Here is a 22,613-nt window from a genome sequence, read left to right as displayed (position 1 = left end):
CAAATAAAAACACACCAATAATATTTTGGGCAATCAGATTACAAAGAGAAGGGAAGGGAAATATACTTCATCTTTTTTTATTAGAATTAGCTTTTAAGGCCTTAATTTGCTATACATTTCTCGCATCGTTACATTTTAATTCAGCAGAGAGGTAACTTGATCAGCTCATTAGTCCTGAAATGCATTAAACAATAAACCTTTCTAACACTTCATATAAAAATAACTGAACTGTTACATGAAACATCAGTTAAGACCTAATGTACTGCAGATAGTGTAGATCATCACTTCTCAAAAGAATTAACAAAAGTGCTTCCAACTTTGCTACCTTGGATATACCTCTTGTTAGCAAGAGTAACTAAGGGCAACTTCACATGTAATAATCTCCTTAAAGTGGATATTACTTCTGTGTATAAAACTGCAAATACATGTCTATATGGCAATATATTTATTACTTGTTACATTTATATTCTGCCTTCCGTCTGAACTCATGGTAGCATTAATGGCTCCCCATTTTATCCTCACAACCCTGTGAGGTAGGTCAGACAGAAGATGACTCACTCAAAGTGACCAGTGAGTTCCATGGCTCAGTGAGTCTAAAACCAGATCTTCTCAGTCCCAGTCCATTACCCTAATGGTTATACTACACTGTCTTCCATACCTGTACATAACAATTAATATATGGGTGTTTCTATAGTGAATTAATATCTGCCAGGGGGGAATGTCATGGAAAAATAAATCCCATACCGCTCCCTTACATGAATTAGAGCCATTCTACACAGTATGAAGTAGAAGAGCTGTGGGCTGTATAACATAAAACCATACATGTGTGGAAGGAAGCTATTTTTAACGCTCTTCTACTTTAAAAGTTCCCTATCCATATGACATGTTATCAGCATGGGGAAGTTACACAAAGTCTCTCTTCCAGGTGTGCTACATTTGGGTAGACCTACACATGATCTGAAATGGTAGAACAGTCTAGAATTCTGCCACTTCTTTTTGTGTAATGTGTGGAATGGCTATTCGTCTTGAAAGACACTTCTGGGATTAGATCCGGCTCATACAAGCTTTTTTCTTTGTACAAATCAGCAGTTTTTGGCACTGACTTTCTCTTCAAGTTTACAGATATAAAATACATCTTTGATCATTATACTGTGGGCAGATTCAAGATAATAATCTTCCTTCATTTCTCACTATTTCCTGCCAAGGAAGTTTAAGACACTACTATTATAAGTTCTAATATTTATGTCAAGTGTCAAAATTGCCATCCAAAACCAGCTTTTGACCCACCAATCAAAATGCAACTATTCCTTTCTCATAGCAGCACAACAGAGCAAAGCTGGTCAACAGGAGGTTTTTATTGCTGGTGAACCAAAAATAAAAATAAAAAAATAAAAAGTTGTCCTGTATCCAACAAAGACAACACAAGGATAATTAACTGTCACGGGTTTCTAAATTTTTCTAATTCAACTTCAGTAAAGTATATACAGAGACACACATCTTGTATTACTCATCAATGACCAGTTCATTCACTGGTTTCAGATAGAAGATAATTATCATGTGGAAGAACGAAGAAAAATTTGTGCATAAAAACTGAAGGATATATTTTGTGGAAAGGTTGGAAATCTGGTTTCTCACCCTTGGAGTGACAAAATGTGGCCATTTCAAGAGCTCAGCCACATATTATTCTGCCATGAAATATCATGCATGCTATCAGGTGCAGGGACATTCATACCCTATGGTGACTATAATATTACACAGGAATTATATGCCTATATCTGTTGGCACCTGCCTATGCAATCATCCCACTCCTTTTTACACTGTCAGGATCACAGGAGTCAGGCATTATCTTTTGCATGACAAAATAGTGTTGCACATGCAGTGGAGATAAAAATGGAGGCCCAGTACCCCACTGCATGCATGGGTATTTCTAAATTTAAAAACCAGACCTCAGAGATAGGATACGAGTTGTGAACATAGCATAAGATTATTACTGTAATTATTTATTACACTTCCCAGATGCCCTTGAAAAGAGACTCTGGGCATCTTATATACCCAATTTATTATGGCAACTCATAAACTCATGTAGTTTCATGGCTTGTATGGTCATTAAGTTAGCCAGCACCGTTAGGAAAACAAAAACACTGCAAAAATGCACAGGTTTACCAACCCCCATTAAAACACACAGTAGATCACTGGTATCTAAAGTTACTCAAGCAAATAAAAGAAATGACCATACTTTTCATTTCCCTGGTGATCAGATGTAAACTGGGATCTACAGCTTCATTTGTAAAAGATTCAATATGATCTCAGGAGTTATCAGATAAAAATGCTCAACTGAATGTCCTCTATGAACAAGAGTAATTCTCACAAAGTTATGGAAGAGAAAAAACTGGGAGAAAAACCTTTAGATTAAGTCCATAGAATCTGGAAGGCTCCTCCTTAACTATAAAATACCTACCAATTTTTGGTCCTGTATTGACCTTTAAGTTTCACATTCAGGTCCTTGACCCATTCACACTAGAGAAAGCTACCACCCTTTCTAAATGTTCCTCATAATGCAATCACAATCAAGTTCATTTATTGATTATTCCTCTATAAGCAAGGGAAAGAGGAATGTTTGACATTTTCTATCTTAAATGAGTTTTGTGTGTAACATATTGCAATGCCATATATTAAAACTATTTCCACTAGCTAACAATTTGCAGTCACTAGTTGTTCCTAAGGCAAATGTTCAAGAGATACAATTAACCCTTTATGAAACCTAGAAAAGTACCATGCACCTTAACCATGGAGAACAATGTTTGTATACTTCATTTAAGTCTGTTAAACTCATTTATCCAGTTTCTAGGCATCAGTTTAGTAAGAAATCAGGTGCTTGATAGCCAAAAAGATTAAAATCTCCTTCAAACCGGGCATAAAGACGTCGTATGTCTCTCTTGCTTACTCCTGCAAAATAGCGCTCCACCTTGGTTTTGTTATATACTGTTATACCAGGCGGAATTGTGGGATATGACACCAAATGGTCTATTCCTGCTTCCTTCAGGATATATGGTGCATCCTCCTCCAGTGTTTCATGATGTCCAATAATACTGTATGTGATTTCACAAGGGGCACAAAGTTCCACGTAGGTCACCCAATGAATGATGTGGTCCCCAAATTGTATATCTAGCCATCGATGATTTGGATCACCCAAGTAGCGTACAAAGTCTTCAAACTGCAGCCCCCTGGTTTCGGTGCGATTCTTTCTATATTTTCGAATGATGCTAGGAGCAATTTCATGCCTATACCATGGTTCAAATCGAGGGTTGTGGACAAACTTATCCTTAAATGCAGAGATGAGCCTCTCAAACGGATCTCTTACGATGAAGAATTTGAAGTATAATCTCAGCCTAAATGGAAAAGAAAAATAGAGAGGTTGTATGTGGTAGTTTCAAAAATGTCATCTATTGAGAATTCATAATAACTATATAAAACAAGTGAGGGGGGCCTCATGTATGTACATTCTGCAATTGACATATGCAGTATCACATGGTATGTGTAAGTGAGGTATTACTGTGGAAAGGGTTGTATGCATGGGTAATTTCTTTATCATCTTTTCATAGCACAATGAACTTTTCCATTAAATATGTTGACACATTTTGGCTCTAAGTCACAAAACCTACTGTGGTTCAGCACTTTAGCGCGGTCTGGCAGATCAGGCCCACAGGTGTTGCACAGGCACCCTGGATTTCGCACCCCTCCTCCTCCCACAGGTGCCCACTCAGAGGAGAAGGTTGGGCAAGGAAGCCCGCACCACTGTTCCTCATGGGACACCAGTGGGAGGAAGCAGGGCATGGAATCTGAGGTGCCCGTGCAACATCTGTGGGCCCAATCCGTCAAACCACACCAAAGCACCAAAGTGCACTATCTCTCTATCACGAAGTGATAAGAGATCAAGAGATAAACATGAACCAGCTGTAGCCTCCAACCAAAATTACAAATGTTTGGAACATCTGTGGTTTAGAAGTTCTCTGATTACCTTGTACATGGAAAAAAATACATAACCATATTTGCTATGGAACTGTATTTCCATACATGAAATGTATTTAGGATTTATTTATTTATTTCCCCCTCTTACCTTCTGTATCCCATACCCTAACCCATGTTATTAAAACAATGAAATAAAATTAAAAGGATTCATTCATTCATTCATTCATTCATTCATTCATTCATTCATTCATTTATTTTATTTTATTTTCAAGCTTTTTTTTTTACGACACTCATCAGCCAATAAGGCTGCCAGAGTCTCTGATTAAATTTTTAAAACAAAAAAACTAAAGGTCATAGTAAAAAATGCATTTTTTAAAAAAGAAATAGAACATTCAAAGAGGTGAGGATAATTCAGCTGTATCAAATCTTCTCCCACAATCAGAAGAAATAGAATTATTTTCCCAGTTAGACAGAAGATGATGTTCCCAGAAGCAAGTGCTCCTATCACTACCTCCTCACAGGGTTCTAAAGACTCTTTGGCCAGTTGTGTATGTCAGTATGCAACATATTCAGGACTTTCTTGCCCTCTTATCTTTAGAAAACCTGCTCCAGAGGGTTTCCTGGCCCTCCAGAGCAGTGCTTAAGGGTGCATGGGGGAAACTGAAATAGGGAGGGAAGACTATTGGTACAAGATGGAAGCAAGAGAATCTGGCTCCTAGCCTTTAACAATACCTATAACTATATCATTCATCTTTCCCTATTACTGCCATGATACAGAGTGGAAAGTTGTTCTAAAAACAGGTCTTTATGGCACATTTATCTTATTTATTTATTTAAAATATTTTTACTCCAACTAAAAAAGGACCCAAGGTGGTATTTTTCCTCCTTATTCTTAATTATTTTAATTCTATTGCTCTAATAGTTCCTACTCTATGGTTTAATTTCATCAGTAACATAATAAACTGATACAACATTAGTCAAAGTGAGACAGTTTCAAATCTGTAACTAATCTACAGTCGGCGGGTACACCTAGGAGATATATGTAAGATGCACAACATTTTTGTTATGCAAAGATCTGTATGTTAATACTTTCAGCATCTAAGTTTGGATAACTTCTAATTAATTACTGTGAAAATCCTGTAGGTGGTTGTGTAATGTTTACATATTGTGTCATGGCTAATTGTGGCTAATTGACAAGGTGCGGGGGCCATTTGGTCACATGCCAGGCTATGTGCCCAACTATGCAACTGAGATTCACCTCATCCATTAGCCACAGCAATTTACACAAATCTTCTGCAAACACCAAAGGATTTCAGCCACCAAGTACAATTCATTAGCTGTTTATCCTAATCGAAAATGTTTCTGTCTACTTGATGAGGAATGGTGGGAGTAACAGTAGTTTATATTCATAAAGCATATGAAAAATAAAACAATGTACTTTTAAAAGTTTTGCTTTGCTTACTAACTGTTAAGTCAAATAAGCTGAATTAGATCCCATCTGGCACAAGGCATCAGAACATGTTTGAGAAACAATCTCAGCACTTTCTGGAAAAATTCAGCATTTCCTAGATGACTGACTGTAGGAGCTGGAGCTCCTGGAAGTGTTTCAAATGATAGGTCTTGAAAATGTAACTTCCTGAGCACAATTTGATCTCTTTATTAACCTTATGCATGGTAACTAAAATGAAAAGCCTCTAAGTATTGTGCTAAAATAAAATTATTGTCTATACTAAAGCAACTAATCGAACATTCTGCCATCACCTATCCTAAGCTAAAGAGCATCCAGAACATGAAATCAACCTGGAAATTGAAACTTAATCCTACTTTACAGCTATGTGATGGGAATTAACCTTGTAGTTGGTTCCTAAATGACCTGTAGAACCAGGGTATGGGGTGGGGTAAGCTTTTCCCCCCAACCAGATGACTCTGGACAGGACAAACTCAGCTTGATGCTCAGGGTAAAAGCCAGCAAATTAATTAACAGATTTGACTAATCTGTTAATTAATTTTCCTCAAACACTCCCACTTATTTCAAGGTTCTTAACCATCCTTCTCTCGCAGCATCTCTGGGAGTTTTCTAATACCTCATTTAATTAAATGAACCCATACAAATGTATTTTTGCAAAAATCTTAACTGTCTAATGGGAAGGCATCTAAAATACCACAACTCTAATTATGTGATTAAGTATGATTTTATTTTATTTTTTTAAAGAAAAGAAGTAGAACTTATCTCCTTTGAACCCATTACCTCTTACCGTTTCTGAATTTCGGAGTCACTGAAAGATGATAAGCGTGGGAGGCCATTCTTCTCATGGTCATGCACAACGTTCTCTGGAATGTCCTCTATGGAAGAAAATGCTCCTGAAGAAATAAAACATAACACATTTTAGAAAGGGGTGTTTCAGATTTTCCCATTCTGCCCTGGTGCGTGTGTTCAGTGCCGTCAAATCAGAACGACCCTAATAGGGCTTTCACGGTGAGATATTTAAGGAGTGGTTTTACCACTTCCACTCTCCTAGTGAGTTTCCATGGCCATGTTCCCCAGAGTCCTAGTCTGTCACTCTATCCACTATTATCATGCTGGGAAACTGCCCTGGTAGCTTTCCTATGTTTAACTCTGCTATTCTGAGGAACAACAAATTTCTTTCTTTCATTCATTAATTCTTTCTTTTAATGGAAATAAACATTTCTTTGGATTGTAGCAACATCTCTTCTCTACTTGATTCCATTTGGTAAGAGAAATGTTGTTCACTGGAAGTATAATGGGATTCATTGCAGTCATGATATGCCCACAATACAAGGTGTGCATTTTGTTTTTATTCAGTCTTGTTTTATGGCTCTCAGTCTTTGGGTGAAACACAGCTGCACACATAAACACTCGTTTGAATAAAGGAGATTTTGGTGCACAATTCTCACAGAAGTAAAAAATACCTCAGAATTCAAAAACGTGTTTTTATCTGAGTTCATGAGGATAAAGGCATAAAAGACTCAATTTTGTTTTACTCCTTTGAGTTCTGTCCTCTCCTGACTCCTACAGTGTAATTTAAGAATTACAATGTCAACATAATGTTTTACTGTGGTTTTTCTAATGATTTTATGTTCTTGTTGTTTATTATGCTTATCACTATGTGGTTTTATTCTTGACAGCAAAGCACACTGGGTAAGGGCACTTATGATATACAGTCTAAAACAAAAAATAAAATCAGGTCTAGCTGGAATGCTGAAGAATCTTCTGGAGAGGCCCTTCTCTCAGTTCCACCACCTTCCCAACCTCCTTTGGTGATGGCACAAGAGAAGGCCTCAGTGGTTGCTCCCAGGTTTTGAAATGTGCTGCCCCATGAAGCCAGAATGGTTCCCTTCCTCTTATCCTTCTATCATCAGGCAAAGACCTTCCTCTTCAGGCAGGCTTCTGAGCAGTAAGTGCCTCAAGAATGCATTGCTTGTTGACTTACATATTTTTTAAAAAAAAATAATTGTTTTTAATCTTGGTTTTAATCTTGACATGTTTATTTTTTAAAAATATATTCTAATAGCATTTTTTTAAACTATTGATTGCTTTATAGTTTTAATTGTTGTGAGCTGTCTCGAGCCCTTATAGGGAGAAAGGCAGCATATAAATAACACAAATAAATAATCATGTGCCATCAAGTCAATTCTTACTTATGATGATCCTTTCCAAAGTTTTCCAGGTAGAGAATACATAGAAGTGGTTTATCATTCCCTTCTTCTGAGACTGTGCAGCTTGCCCAAGGCTAGCTACACAGGCTGGCTCTATTCATAGGTGGTACAGTGCGGAATCAAACACCCAACCTCTAGCTTTACAGCGCAATACCTTAACCACTGAGCTATCCGACCAGCCCTCTAAAAACAGTGACTATTATCCTTCAGCAATCCAGAAGTTTGAGACTCCACCCATTAGAATCCATCACACAACTGGCTGAACTAGTTAGGGCTTCTGCAGATTGAAATCCAAAGTATCTGGGAGTTCAAAGGCTGAGAACCACTGCTTGAAAATACTTCTTGTAGGATGCAAAGCTAAGAGATGAGGAAGCTTGAGACAGGTTACATATCTGAAAGGCTCCTGTCGTTGAACTGCCTGGGCTTCTGATATACAAATATACATATGACAATAGAATTTTATTTTAAAACAAATCAGCAGATGAAACTGGCCAAACTGGTGGGTATAGCAATGTACCGCTGAACAAATGAAGACTAGATTATGTAAACTTATTCTGAGACTTTTTTCCAGAATAACCACTGCAGACCTCTGGCTCCACAGCCAGATATCTAAACCACTGATTCAGCCAGTAAGCCAGCAATGAATGAGTGACTGAGTGAGTGAGTGAATGAATCAATGAATGAATGAAAATAATAATAATAAATGACAAGAAATAAAATGCTGGAATAAAAATCAACAACAACATGCCCCAGAAATAATTCATTTTGAAACTTGTCATACCCTCTTCTTATTTCAACAAACACATGCATCAGACTTTAAAAATGAAAAGATACCATTTAAAACAATCAAGACTTTCTTCCACTGAGTATTGCCAACTTTTGGAGTTTGGCAGAAGAGGATCTTGTGCTTGTCACAAACGAATATTCGGTCCAAAACAAACTTTGAAACAGTAGTATGGGTGAGGTTTTTCAGTGATGCATCTTGACAGACGTTCCTGAGTAGCTCAAGCCTTTCCATATGGACCAGAGGCTGGTGTACAAGGTTTTTCGATAGACCCTTTCCTATTGTCTTGGTATAAAATGAGAAGAGAAGGAGGTGGGTCCAGAAGAAAAAAAGCAAACGGAATAATTTTAGTTCATGTGTCATATTTTAAAGGAGCAGGCATATTCAGGAAGATATATTACAATATTTATATCCATACAGAGTTCCCAACTTCTTTCCTATGAAAATAGGAAAATAAATTACAGATCAATGTTGTTTCTCTGACGATAAAACATCAACCATTTTATTCCCTTTCTTTTTTTTTCTTTTTTTAAAATATATATACACTTTCAAACAGTCAATTGCTTAAATAATTCTTCTGACAAGGTGCATAATAGCTTCAACTTAAGGATAAAAAAATTTATTACATGAAATACTTCCCTGCCCCATATTCAGACAAATTAAATATTTTATAATTAAATAACAACCACACAACACATACTGAAAATGCAGCACCATCCTAGGCTGTCCTAAATGAATGCTCTTTATGCAAACAAAAAAGGAGACTGCTCTTACTTCAACAATACAAATAAAAATGTATTTCAACAGTCTTCTAAAAGTTTCAAAGACTGTTCTGAAAGCTGAGTTTAGCATTCAAACTGCTGCAGCAAATAATTTCCCATTTAATAGTATCAAAAATTTTCAAATAAGTTCTAAAAGGTGCTACAGAAAATGATAGCTACTACTCAGTTATAATGTGTTCAACAGGATTTTTGTCAACTATACTTTTATGGAATTCAAGCCTTAATAATGTAAAACAATGCATCGTTACAGCACTGAATCTATAAAAATGATCGTAAGTCAAACTATTAAATGTGACAAGCCAGAGCAAGAAGTTAGTTCTCTAATTCTGCCCTTCTGCTTTTTTCTTTGAAAGTTCATTTTAAACTGTAAAAAAGGATTCATGCTCAATGGTAACTGAAGCCACGAAATGTTAACTGGTGGACCATAACTCTTAGAATTCTTTAGCTTGCTCAGCCACCGTGGAAATTCCGGAAGCTTTACCAACCCAACCCACCCTTAAAATGACCCTCCCAGCTGGCAACTCTTAATATTAGTGACTTGTCTGATCTCATGCAAAGTCCTACTGATGGCATGTCCCACACCTACATGAAATGTGGTCATGCCACTGACGCAAATGCAGTTGTCTACCTGAGTTTCCCTGATGATGGCCCTGTAATGCATGCACCCTCTGCCCTCAGATTAGGAACTGGTTTACTAAACAGACACCATACTCCCTCATTAGCCTATTCTGTGTCCACAAAAACTCACATTTAAATATAACAGTCTTTAAAATATTTTTGTCTTTTTTGTTTGTTCTTTTATTTTTATTTTGTCTTTATCTATAATCCTATATACACAAAAAGGAATCAGAAGTAATGTGATAAAACTAACAATAATATCCACAAGTAACTGATCTGCTTTCCAGCACAATTGAAAGCACTTATTATAACCAGAAAGCAAAGTGCAGCTCAGATCCAGCTGCATAGAATCATATTTCCCCCTCCAAGCCTAACATGATTTTGAGATGAGAAGAGACCTTTCCCCTCTGTCCCACCAATCTCACAGCCATGTTTGTTGGGCTAGGACAAGACAGAGACCTTCTTCGTGTCTGCTTCAAGGCTACAGACCTCCCTTTTGCTGTCTTCCCACCAGAACGCAAAAATATTTTTATTCATCAGAGTTTGGGCTACTATTGAATAACCAGTGAGAAATGCCCATTTAATGTGCTCTTGTGTGTGTTATACCCCTTTTTATGCATGTTTTCAACTGTGCAAATTGTGAGTTGTTTCAATGCAATTAGTTTAAGAAAGCTTTTATACTGTAACTTCCTGTGTTTTCATTTTTTTAAAAAATTATTTTGTGAGCTCTTTTACACCCTGCAAAGGAGAAGAATGACTGGAGATAAATAAAAAAGTAGCAAAGCTCAGATTTTGATTTCAGAACTTTAATAAAAATGATTCAACATTTTAGTTTTTGGCATAAAGACTAATATTTACTGAATTCTGAAAGAATGTTTGGGTTTGTTTTTTGTTAGGTTTGTTTTTTTACTATTTTTAAAAATCAGAAGTGGGCAATTTGTGCATCTTCTTTGGGTATGGTGGAGAGAAGTTACATCTCCCTGTACAGGCATTTCTCAGAGACCACAACTAACAACTTCAACCCCCAGCCACCAAACCCACCTGGTAACAAAGCTCTATTATTTGGTAAAGAAGATTCTTAATAAGGGTAACAGATACTTCCAGAAACGCTAAAAAATGTATAAATAAGGTGTTTCATGTGGAGGACCTGCATACCTTGCTAATAAGCCTACAAGCACTTCTGAAATGATTCTTTGAAAGCAGAGAAGCCACATGTGCCCTGACTCCCATACCCTAACCCTTCAGTAACACTGAATTTGAGTACTGTCTTGACATTTTATATAGCACTACACCATAAAGATTTATAATAGTCCTTCTCCACTGAACACAAAAGAAAAAGTATTTCTGAATACAGGAAAAGCATTACAAGGATACTTGTGATAACAAGAGTCCAGGAACACTTACACTCAGTTGTTCATAAACACTCTGAAAAGGAAATATGTGCAGAAATATCCCCTTCAGCATTTTACAGCCTTTATTCTGGGTTAGGAACACATACCTGAAACTCTCCAGGCACCCTTTTCACTTTTGTCATTTGATTTCTTTCTGTTTCAGTTATAGCTGTCAATATTAATGGCTCCTGCTTGGCACCATACACTAGAAACAAAGAAAATGGGGTCACATGCAATGAAAACTAACCATAGAATGCTACCAGTCTCCAGGAGAATTTATCACAATGGAGACTATAGTTAACATGGCTCTCAAAACTAAATGCAGACCATTATTTCTGTAGAGGAACAGGCACAAGCAACACTATACAGTGATAGGACATGTAATAATGGGCTCAAGCTACAGGAAGCCAGATTTAGGCTGAATATAAGGAAAAACTTCTTAACTGCTAGAGCAGTATGGCAATGGAACCATTATATGACCTGGTGAAGATGCAGCATTCGTAGCCTGTCCATTATACAACTATAAAGTGGGAAAGGAAGAGAGGCTGGTTACAAGAGAGAAAACAGCCTAGGAAGGTCTGTCCCCTTCCCCCAAATCATAACCGTATCCATTCAGATGGATCCCCAAATCCTCTGTGTAGCACTGGGGTGGGGGAGGGGAGTGGAATTGGGCAGCCATGGAAACGAACAAGAAACTTTGCTTCTACTAATCTAGATGCACTTTCCAACCTACACATAAAATCTTCTATTTACAAATTGCACTTGAAAGAGAAAATTAAAAACAACTCTTTCCTAAATTTACCACCTTGGATATAATTTAAGCCACCCGACATTTCATATATTATTGCAGAGACTAGTGAACAATATTTAAATTATACTCAGCTGGAAAATTAAAGTAATGAGAATTTGACTGCAGAAGAATTTATATTTCACTGAACACAACCTAGAGCAGCCGAATGGGAAAATATATATCTTATTCTTCCTTTATTTCCTTATTTGATATGAGAGAAATATAATGAATAAGGACTTTCCACATCACTGTACTGTTTTTTTTATCTTCTAGGTTTTAACCCAATAAGCAGAATGTACTGGGCTTTGATGAGAGAAAAAGCACAGCCTGGTATTTGAGACACAGAAGGAAAGGCTACATCTCAGATCAAGTAAGTGAAGCAAAGCAAAACTTTCATTTTTCCCCCTTCTATGTCATCATGGAGCAGTACCAACTCCTCATTCTATCCATAGATATCTGCACCCACCATTCTATCAGACTAACATTTAAAAAACGCATTATGCTAAAGAAAAAAATGCGAAAATACTATCATGATGCCAACCTAAACACTAGTTACCATTCCCAGAGACCTGCAGACTTCAAACGCTTGAAAAGGAAGCACTTTAAATCAATACACAAGATGAATAAATATATAATTATATTTGAGAATTCTGACATTTGTACTTTTCCATACCCCCCCCCCAAAAAAAAACCATGACCCATTTTAACATTCAATGATGCATGGGGCAGCTTTACATCTGACCATCCTTGTCACATGCAGAAAGAGAATTTCCTCCCATCATCTGGGACCTTCAACCAAAGAGATCTTATTGCCCAGTGTCAACAAGGACACAAGGGAGAAAAGGAATAATCATTCTGTAGCTCAGCGGTGGGTAAATTGCAGCCCCCAAGGCATTTTTGTGGCCCCTAAAAGCTCTCTTGGATACTCAGTGTAGTGGATAGAGTGATGGACTCGAAACCCTTTCAGACATGGAAACTCAATGGGAGAGTGGAATTGGTAAAACCACGCCTTAAATATCTCACCTTGAAAATCCTATTAGGGCTGTTATAAGTCGATTCTTGCTGGTATATAACAGAAGTTCTCCAGAGCTCCCCCCAAGTTAAAAAAAATTGCTTTAATTGATTTGATTTTTACAAATAAAAATGTCAACTTTTAAAAAAGGACCTAGGAGCAGTGGTGTTCAGCCAGTCTCAGTGAATCCTGAGTAAAATGGAAATTTCTAGCTATTTCCACATCTCAAGTAGCCCCCAAGGAGCTTGAATCTGACCTCCAAGTTCTCAGACCCACTTCTAGGGAGTTCCTAAGGATTGGTATTCCAACAATTGTGGAGCTAACAAAGCAAATATTTCTTTTTATGAAACACTGCTGCAAGTAATGGACATGCTGCACTGAGCAATCTTTCATACAGAGCAGCCATGACTTGATTTAAAATCAACATACAGAGTGAAAAGGGAAAGGGAAGAAGAAATGGAAAATCAGGAAGGCTCACTTCTTCTAATTCATGTAAATCTACAGTGGGGTCTTGACTTGAGAACTTAATCCGTATTGGAAGGCGGTTCTCAAGTCAAAAAGTCTGTAGGTCAAGTCTCCATTGACCTACAGTGCATTGAAAACCGATTAATCCCGTAACAGGCCGTTTTTGTTCCATTTTGGTTTTTTTCTGGTCTGTAAGTCAATTCTCAGGCTGCAAGTCAAACCTAAATTTTGCGGCCAGAGAAGTCTGTAACTCAAAAAGTCTGTAAGTCAAGCCGTCTGTAAGTCAAGGGTCCACTGTATATGCCAAATTCAATGTACCTTAAATTCCTTTATTTTGAAAAAGAAGAAAGGGTTAGTTTTAGAAAAATATGCTTGTCCTTTTTAAAAAAGGAAGAATTGGCTTATTTTTCATAATTAAATATTTATCAGTAAGAAAACTCACTCTTAAAGTCAAAGCATCATCATTCATCAGTTCTTTTTTCAATGCTCTGTACTATTTGTAATAATACAAGCAAAAGCATTTCAAGCGCTCTCTGAACTCAACACTGCCAGTTTTCTTTTTCTAAACAAGCAGTTCAATAACTTGCATCAGTGGGAAGAACAAAACTAGGTCAAACTTACCATCAGGATCTTTGAAGGTCAATGTGATGAACTTGCTAGCGACCATGAACATGAATATTACCCAAAAGCATGCAGCTAACAGCAGCCACCGGTGGTGCATGATGTCAGATATGAGCCATATAACTTCGGTTGTTTCCTGTTTTTCAAAAGCCACAGAAGAGTTAATATGTACTGTGTTTTGTTTTCTGAGAGGTAGATTCTTTTATAACTAATGAAACATCTCCTTTGATTGCAGGCTCCTTTGCTAAGAGAATCAGCAGTGGAGCTCTTAAACTGCATAATCTGTAATGTGGTACCTCTATAAAATGTTAACATATTTCAACTTGCCAAAGCAGATGCTTTATCCAACTAGGGTAAAGTCTATCCATGCTAATCCCTGATCACATATAGTATTAGAACAGGGGGCACTTTCCAGATACCCAGTGTCTATATCTCTCTGACCCTTCCCAACATCCTCTTGATTCCTAGGCTGTGCACTTGTTTGTTTTTTAAAACTGGTCTCAAGTGGACAATTATGGTCACCAGGATGTATGACTAGACATTGCCCTCCAGGATTAGAATTAGGCCAATGGCAGCCTATTTTCTAAAACAAGCAGTGACTGGAAGATTACTTCCAGTTCTGAAAGAAGGCCTTCAGATAGCACAACTGACGTGTACTTTCAGTCTGGGCTAATACAGCACATTTAAGCCTTTTCAGGAAGACAGTATTTTCAACATCTGAATTGGAATGTTATAATTAAGGAAAGACAGGAAGAGCTTAAAATTGTCATTCAGTCTGCTAATATATATACAATCACCTTATGACTGTAGGCTGGCCTTTTCAATCCACCCTAGAATACACTAGTATTACTGCTACACCACCACCACTGGTACTGCTGTTTTCACAAAGTCCATTCATAACAAATCTGCAGACTGTAATAGCTTGCTGTTTAGTCATTAAGTCGTGTCCGACTCTTCGTGACCCCATGGACCAGAGCACGCCAGGCCCTCCTGTCTTCCACTGCCTTCCGGAGTTGCATCAAATTCATGTTGGCAGCTTTGGTGACACTGTCCAACCATCTCGTCCTCTGTCATTCCTTTCTCCTCTTGCCTTCACATTTTCCCAACATCAGTGTCTTTTCCAGGGAGTCTTCTCTTCTCATGAGACAGCCAAAGTATTGGAGCCTCAGCTTCAGGATCTGTCCTTCCAGTGTAATAGCTTAGTCTTTATTTAACTGTCATGATCCAAGCTCAGGAACAGTGCAACCCTATACTTTACTCAGAACTAAGCTTAACTGAGTTTCATGTGTGAATAGCACTGCAACCTTAATGTATTGCCTTGTGTTTTTTTGGTCCTAAATAAACTACCTGCCCTTTTCTAGTCTCAGAATGATAGAAACACTGTTGCTTATAAGAGCAAGTAGCCATTTTGGACTCAGAAGATTAATGTAGTGAATACAGTTAAGTAATTTTTCTTCTGATCCACACATTCTTCTAACATTAATTATTAAAATTTCACAGAATTCCTGTCAGGTAGGCCAACTATTGTTCACTTAAGAGAAATCAAGGGGGGGGGGAAGGAGCTGAGGGGAGGGCATCCATTCCATGTTTTTCCATAAAAGTTGTATATGTAGTATCACTGAGGGCTGAATTCTATAGAACGTGTTTGAGAAATTAATTAGTAGAGAATAAATTAGTAAAAGATTAGAAACAGATGTGAAAGCATTGCAAAGGCCATGTGCCAAGGCTTGCTCTTTGCAGGCAGAAGTAACCCAGGCTTGCCCTGAACTAGCCTCCCCTCAAACAGGGATTGATTGGGTTTCCTGGGCAGCCAGCAAAGCACAGTCCTAAAATGGAGACACAATCAATTCAACAGCAGATACAGTACGCTATCTGAAGTAAATATTGGGGTCGTGAATAGCTTGGCAGAAAACAGCAATTTTGAACATGGACTTGGAAATGATACACCATGCTTGCTGCTCACAAGGGTATTGTTTATCAGGATGGTTTGTGGCTGACGTTATTTGCAAGAACTCAATCGTTTCTATCCTGATAAAAAATATTTACACAGCTGCTATTTCAGATGCCATATCTGAATGGCAGATCAAATCTTAATACAGCTATGGCCTGGTAAATCTTGGCACTGCTGGTCCTAAACTGGAGACCGCATGTCCTATACACTGTTCTCTGTACAAGGCAGGTAGAAGGAAGTTGCTATGAAATCTGTAAATCATAGTTTGCCCAGTAAAATTTGCTCTCTAATGACAACACAAAATATGCTTTTGTTTTCAGACTCTGTTGTTAATTTCCAGGAGCCTCTAAAATCCGAATGCTTTATTTTAACAAAAGAGAAAATCACATAAGCTCTCATGTTTCCCTCTTTTGTTTGGCCTTTCCTTCACCTCTTCTCTGACAAATTTCTCAGGAATGGTTTACTCAAATGGCATCATGAGGGCTGCTGTCAACAACCAATCCGAATGTCCAGGAGGTGGGGAGAGGGAATTTTCAGTCATAGAAGGATCTGGATTGGTTGGAACTGTACTGTAATGTGACCACATATGAATTAGTTTTCAAGATGCTGCACCAATTTTTGCTGGAACTTTTAGAAATCCCACTTGGGGACATTTGGGGAAGCCATAAACATAAGAGCATCACAGAAGTCTTATCCTGAATTCCTTTTCAGACCTCTAAAATACTCTTGCTGGTTTTAGGTCAGTACCAGATGAAGAGAGAACAAACAGTTGTGTTTCCTACATACCTATAATTCTAACAAAACAAACCATTCACAGTTGTTTTACTAAATATTCTCTGCATTATAAAACATGATTTTATTTGAATTTTTTAAAAAGTCACTGGAATTCTTAGCCTTCAAAGCAACAAATTCTTCTCTCTCCTAATACCATGAAAGTTTAGGGCAATGTTTTCAGCAAGTATGTTTGTAGATTATATATATGTACACTCTTTAAAACATGCAAATATGGGCATGAAGGCACTCTGGTCCAAACACAAACACACATATGTGCAATGCATCCAATATGGACACACTCTGAATTTGACAAATTCAGAGGTCTGGGGATATTGCATTGGTGGTCAAACCATCCCACATGCTGTACTCTAAGGGTGTTTTGCCTTGCAAGCTACAAAAAAATATATCGTTTATCATTAGCAAAACCATATTCTCTTTAAAACAAGCACCACATTCTCCACACTGTTTATCCAACAGGAGATCAATGTTTCCTGGAGGTCTACTGTATTCCTGAGCTGAGCAAGGAGTTGTACTTGATGGCCTTGTAGGCCCCTTCCAACTTGACTTTTCTATGATTCTATGGCAGTGACAATCTGTGGTTAACAGAGTTGAGAGATGCACCTTCTTTTAACAAGAAAACTACTGCTTTTTGCTAAAGTAAACCCTATCTGCCCAACACCTACATTTGTTGTTTGCAAGGAGGTTCCTTATTATTGCATTTTGCCTGACAGCCCCCCCCCTTTTAATTTCAAATACGAGCAATGCATTTAAAGGTGATTTGTACAATGCACATATTTTACACTGGTTCCACGTTACGATTTCTTCGCTACAGGACCCAATTTTTCAATTCTTCACCAATTCAAGTGAAGAGAGCATAATGTGAAACCAAGGTACAAAGTGCCATATTTTTACAAATCTCCATCACTATTTAATTTTTCCAAGCTCATACAGATTTTGAAAACTGAGGCCTACAGTGGAGGAATCTTAGGCTGAAACCCAGTAATCATATATAACTAGAGCAGGCCCATTGAACCAATGGAACTTTATCACCAAATCCCCACTGATCCAAGGCACCTATTCTAGTTGTGAGCTACTACTGGATTTCAACCATAATGCAGATCTGGCATGTTATGTGAAATCAGTTGTGACCAGACCCAACCCAGGCTTGTTACCTTTTAAAACATCTTTCCAGTAGCATGTCCAACACCAGCCATTAACCACATTAGACCCAGTGGCTAAAAAATGAAAACTTTTAATTACATATGAACATTAGACTGGGAACAAATTTTGACCCTGAGCTTTTCTTCAGCTACAACAACCAATTAAGAGTCATATCCACAAGTTCATTATTTTCCTCCCAAGCTTTAACATTTGCTCATTTCTATATTCCTGCTCTTCATCATAACCCTTATACTTCATTTTTCTTTCTTTTCTTCCCCAAACCCTCCAGGGTTATATCTCTTTCATTACTTCAGCCCTCTAAGACTCCTCCCCTTCAGGCTCCAGGATAGGTTGACTTCATAGGCCACCTCACCAATCACAGTGCTACCCGGTCAACAAGCGGTTTGGCAAGGGTTCTCTTCACAGCAGTACACAGACATGTGAAGAGCAACAGTGGAAAAGTCTATTCCCAATAACTTTTGACTCATTAGTTTGACCTTTATTGGGAAGAACATCTTCCTCATTTTTCGTCATTCTACTGAATCCCCAGTGTGTCGCTACCTTCAGTATAACAGCAGTCTGGAATATTTCAAAACCTGTTTTGTTTACAGAACAATCCTGTAAATGTAAGCCCCAAATTTAATGGAACTTATTTTTAAGAAAGAAAGTATAGGATTTGTTGCAAAAACATCTTGCTTTGATTTGCTAAGAAACAGCAACTATTCATTGATCCTGTCCTTGGAGAGCTATTAGAATCCAAGGCACTTCTTATAATAAACGAACTTCTCTAGCAATAAACCTAAAGTTTTAGCCTTCTTTTGGATGAATTATTCAAATTCAACATTTGTAGTCATGGCTTTTTCCTTTCATTTTAACAGTGAGACATGCTCTGACCTTTACAAGCCCATGTGGAAACCTTCTGTGTTTAAGCCAAGACTTGAATCTAAGCACTCATTGCTTCAACACAAGGGGCTGGATGACACAATAGCTTGTCATACTTCAGTCCCACTGGAATTAATAGCACTAGAGAGTCACATCTGATTTAAATCCCATTCTCTTCTATGGAAGTGAAATCTGACTAACACACCTTCGCTCCATGGCTTCATACTAGAAAGCATTTTCAGATCTGAAAAGTGGTTTCCAACCTTCTCTGATATCATCATAACTACTCCCTGAATCACTCTACAGTAATCCTATTACAGTGGTGCCCCGCAAGACGGGCGCTCCGCTTGACGACAAAATTGCATCACGACGAACTTTTTGCGATCGCAAAAGCGATCACAAAACGATGTTCCCTATGGGGGAATTTGGCTTTGCGATGATCGGTTCTCTGCTTTGGGAACTGATCATCGCAAAGCAATGATTTTTTAACAGCTGATCGGCGGTTTCAAAATGGCCACCGGGTAAACAAAATGGCTGCCCGCTGTGTTTTCGCACTGATTCCTCACTGCACAGGCAGCGAAAATGGCCATGCTATGGAGGATCTTCGCTGGACAGTGAGTTTGAGGCTTCTAAGAATGCATTAATCTGGTTTTAATGCGTTTCTATGGGCTTTTTAAAATCGCATCACAACGTTTTTGTTCTACAGCGATTTTGCTGGAACAAATTAACGTCATGATGTGAGGCACCACTGTATACAGATGGGAATATAAAATAAAGAGTGGGAAACTTCCCTAAGACTGTTATTTCAGTCTATAATAGAAGAACCTCACAAGGTTGACAAAACTCTTATGCGGATATTTCCTACAGGGAAGCAGCATGCAGCTCCAGGTACAGCATGACAGAATATGCCAAAGAATATAGAATCGGAAGACCAGCTCCATCTAGGTCAGGCAATAGAAGGCATGTTATATGTCCAAGAATAATGGAGACAGCCATCCTCTATGACTTATTACCCAAAACTGGGATTTATAACTCATTATTATCTCTTAACTTGGAAGGTCCATGTGGCTGTGATGGTTAAAAAAGTCACTGATAGATCTTGAAATTTTAGACAAAAGCCATATTCGAAATAGTCATCACTACATTTAAATAACTCCAATAGTTAATTACGCACTTTGATAATGTTTCCTTTCACCTGTCTTTAACGCACTACCATATAGAGCCCCAATTCCAGCACTAAGCAAGGCAAAAGTGCTTCTCCAGCTGCTCTGCTCACTGTATTTATACCCCCTTCTAGATGTCTTCAATGAACTAAATCCCCAACTACTGTATTTGAATTACTTATCTAAACAAAAATCTCCAATACTCAGATTATTTAAAGAATTTCCAGTGGGACTAAATGCAGCAAAAATAACAGTCTTGAACCTTAGAAGAAAAACACATTGATTACAGCATACTGTCTAAGGTTTCAAATGCAGTTCACCTGTAACTCAGGACTCCTTCAACCATCTGATAACATATCATAAAGTGAACTGAGGCCCACAAGAAACTTACACCTTCACACATTAGTTTTAAAGGTGCCACGAGGCACCTTTGTTGCCTGTGATCATTTTATGCTGCAACCCTAAAAACACTTACTAAGGAGGCACGCCCAAAGAAAATCCTGGGGATGACATTTGGGTAGAGGCACCAGTTTGCCTGCAGGGTGCTTTGGGGATGATAAAATCTCATACAGCAATAGAACAGAAAGTGGCAACAGTGTGTTATATAAAAAGGCAATGCCATACTTGTCCCTTTACTTTCCTAATGGTTCCCAATGTTCAACTTGCTTTTTTGTTCTTTTTTCTTTTTTAGGACTACTGCAGCTGGCAAATATAGTTAATCTTCTACCAGCCAAAGATAATGGTCCCAGTAGGTTGTCAAAACCACCTCTGCAGCGGCTGGGGAACCACTACTTGTTGTCCCCAGGTCCAGTATTCAGGAGAGTGTCTCCCCTGTTGCATTGCACGCCTCCACCTTTCACTCTTTCGTGCACGCAGCAGAATGCACGGATGCAGAGGTCGCAGCTGAGGTCGGGGGGGGGTTTGCACATTTCGGTCAAGGGGCTTTCTCTAGGAGAACGTGGCCACGCTCCAGCCAGCCCCGACCGAGATGAATCCACCGCCCAGCTCGTCCACTTGGCCCCCTCCCGGGATCACAACCCCAATGAACCCCCCTCTCGTCGCGCCCTCCGTTAGCAAGCGGAGCCGGAAGAGCGAGATACTTACTCCGTAACAAGTGCCCCGAGGTGGTGCTCAGCTTGTCAAGCGAGCAAACCCTGCTCGGGGCTGGGGAGCAGCCGCCGCCGCCGCCGCCGCCGCCGCCCTGCGCTCCCATCCGGCACCAGGGCCAAAGGCAAGCAGGCAGGCGCCCCGGCAGGACCAGGCACCCTTCCAGACTCCCGAGACTCGCCGTGTTATATATCCCCCTGCGGAGCCACCGGGAAAGGAAGGCCGGGCTGAGAAGAAGCCTTCTGCCTGGGCCAGAGTTGCTCAGCAACCCGCCGCCGCGTCCCTCCCGTGCATGGCCCGCCTAGCCCGCCTCGGGCGCCGCCCCGGCAGCACCACCGGGCCCTGCGGGCACAGCGAGAGCCCGGAACGGGAGTCTCCCCTCAAGAGGCAACCCGCCTCAGCAGCGCCTGCAGCCGCATCGCCCTTCAGTGTCTCCCTCTCTCTTTTTTCTCCCTCGCTCCTCTGCTCGGAACAGCAGCGGGACCGCCTCGTCGCCCTTTCTCTTCAGCTCGCGCTGCCAGGGCCAGGCCCTGCCGAAGCATCCGCAGCAGCCTCTCCCTCCATTGCTCCGCTGCGTGCAAGGCGGATCCGCCGCGGCTGACAAGCTGCGCTGCCTCCCCCGGGCGAGCTGGGCCCAGCCGGCAGACAAGACAGACAAGGCTCGCAGGGAGCGAAGGAGGCGGGAAAGGAAGAGGCGAAGCGGGGGTCCGCCGCGCGCGGGTGCGGGCGCGTTCGCACACACGCGCGGGCGCGCAACCGGAGGAGGAGGAGGAGGAGGAGGAGGAGGGACGCCTCCCGCGCGAATTGCTGGTTTGAGCCCCGAAGGGGGAGACCGAGGGAGAAGAACCGACGGATGCCACGTTCAATGCCAAACCTAGATAGGAAGCCTCAGAAGAAGCTGGTACACCGGGAGGCACCCGGCGTGCCCTATATTTGTTTTTTGTTTTTTACTTTCATCACCCAGGCAGAGAGGGGCGCTGGGCTTTCTGCTGACATATCACCCCCCACCCCCCAAATAATTCCACCACAAACAAGACTTCGCGTAACGCTTTAAAAGGCTAAGGTTTATTTATTGTACACGCTTTGGTTTGTCGACTGGAAAGTGAGGCTTGGTCAGCATGAGCTTCTGCTGCAAGAACTGTGCTCATTCGTGCACAGGTCTGGTAGCGCTTAAGCTCCGCTGGGTTCAGTGTAGCACTTCCTTCCAGGTAGGTATGCATAGAACTGCAGCCTAAATCTGTTTATCTTTCCCGAAGTGCTACATCCTACAGAGCCTTGCGCCATAGACCACTAGGCCACAATGGCCTTGGCCTTCATCTGAGGTATCCTGTGACTTCTGCCATTTGGAACTTTTCCGAGATGGGATGAGGGCTGTTTCCGCCACCTGCCCACTGCCCCCCCCCCGTGTAGGTATCCTTTCAGTCTCAAGAGACTATGGTAATGTGCTCTGTATGGAGGTCTTGGA

At 39.8% G+C, this 22,613-nt stretch overlaps 1 protein-coding gene across 1 annotated transcript; it reads right to left on the bottom strand.

Moving 5' to 3' along the window:
- Positions 1-61: 61 nt before the first annotated feature.
- CHST10 (carbohydrate sulfotransferase 10) lies at positions 62-21,864 on the bottom strand. The gene is made up of 6 exons (XM_020805615.3): positions 21,146-21,864; positions 14,111-14,246; positions 11,330-11,427; positions 8,482-8,716; positions 6,225-6,330; positions 62-3,389 (listed from the first exon to the last, which is right to left on the bottom strand). The coding sequence occupies exons 2-6, from the start codon at positions 14,208-14,210 to the stop codon at positions 2,852-2,854; spliced, it is 1,077 nt and encodes a 358-aa protein (XP_020661274.3). The 5' UTR covers positions 14,211-14,246; positions 21,146-21,864; the 3' UTR covers positions 62-2,851.
- Positions 21,865-22,613: the final 749 nt, after the last annotated feature.

The sequence above is a fragment of the Pogona vitticeps genome, chromosome 3 (assembly GCF_051106095.1).
Source record: "Pogona vitticeps strain Pit_001003342236 chromosome 3, PviZW2.1, whole genome shotgun sequence".
Classification (NCBI taxonomy): domain Eukaryota; kingdom Metazoa; phylum Chordata; class Lepidosauria; order Squamata; family Agamidae; genus Pogona; species Pogona vitticeps.
Note: the sequence above shows the minus strand (reverse complement) of the source record. Positions and strands in the feature narration are given on the sequence as shown.

Coding starts and splice junctions, on each gene's coding strand:
- CHST10 (XM_020805615.3), bottom strand. CDS start 14,210: ATGCACCACCGGTGGCTGCTGTTAGCTGCATGCTTTTGGGTAATATTC. Junction 6,331..8,481: donor AGTCTTGATTGTTTTAAATG/GTATCTTTTCAT, acceptor TTATTTCTTCAG/GAGCATTTTCTTCCATAGAG. Junction 3,390..6,224: donor GACTCCGAAATTCAGAAACG/GTAAGAGGTAAT, acceptor TTTTCCATTTAG/GCTGAGATTATACTTCAAAT.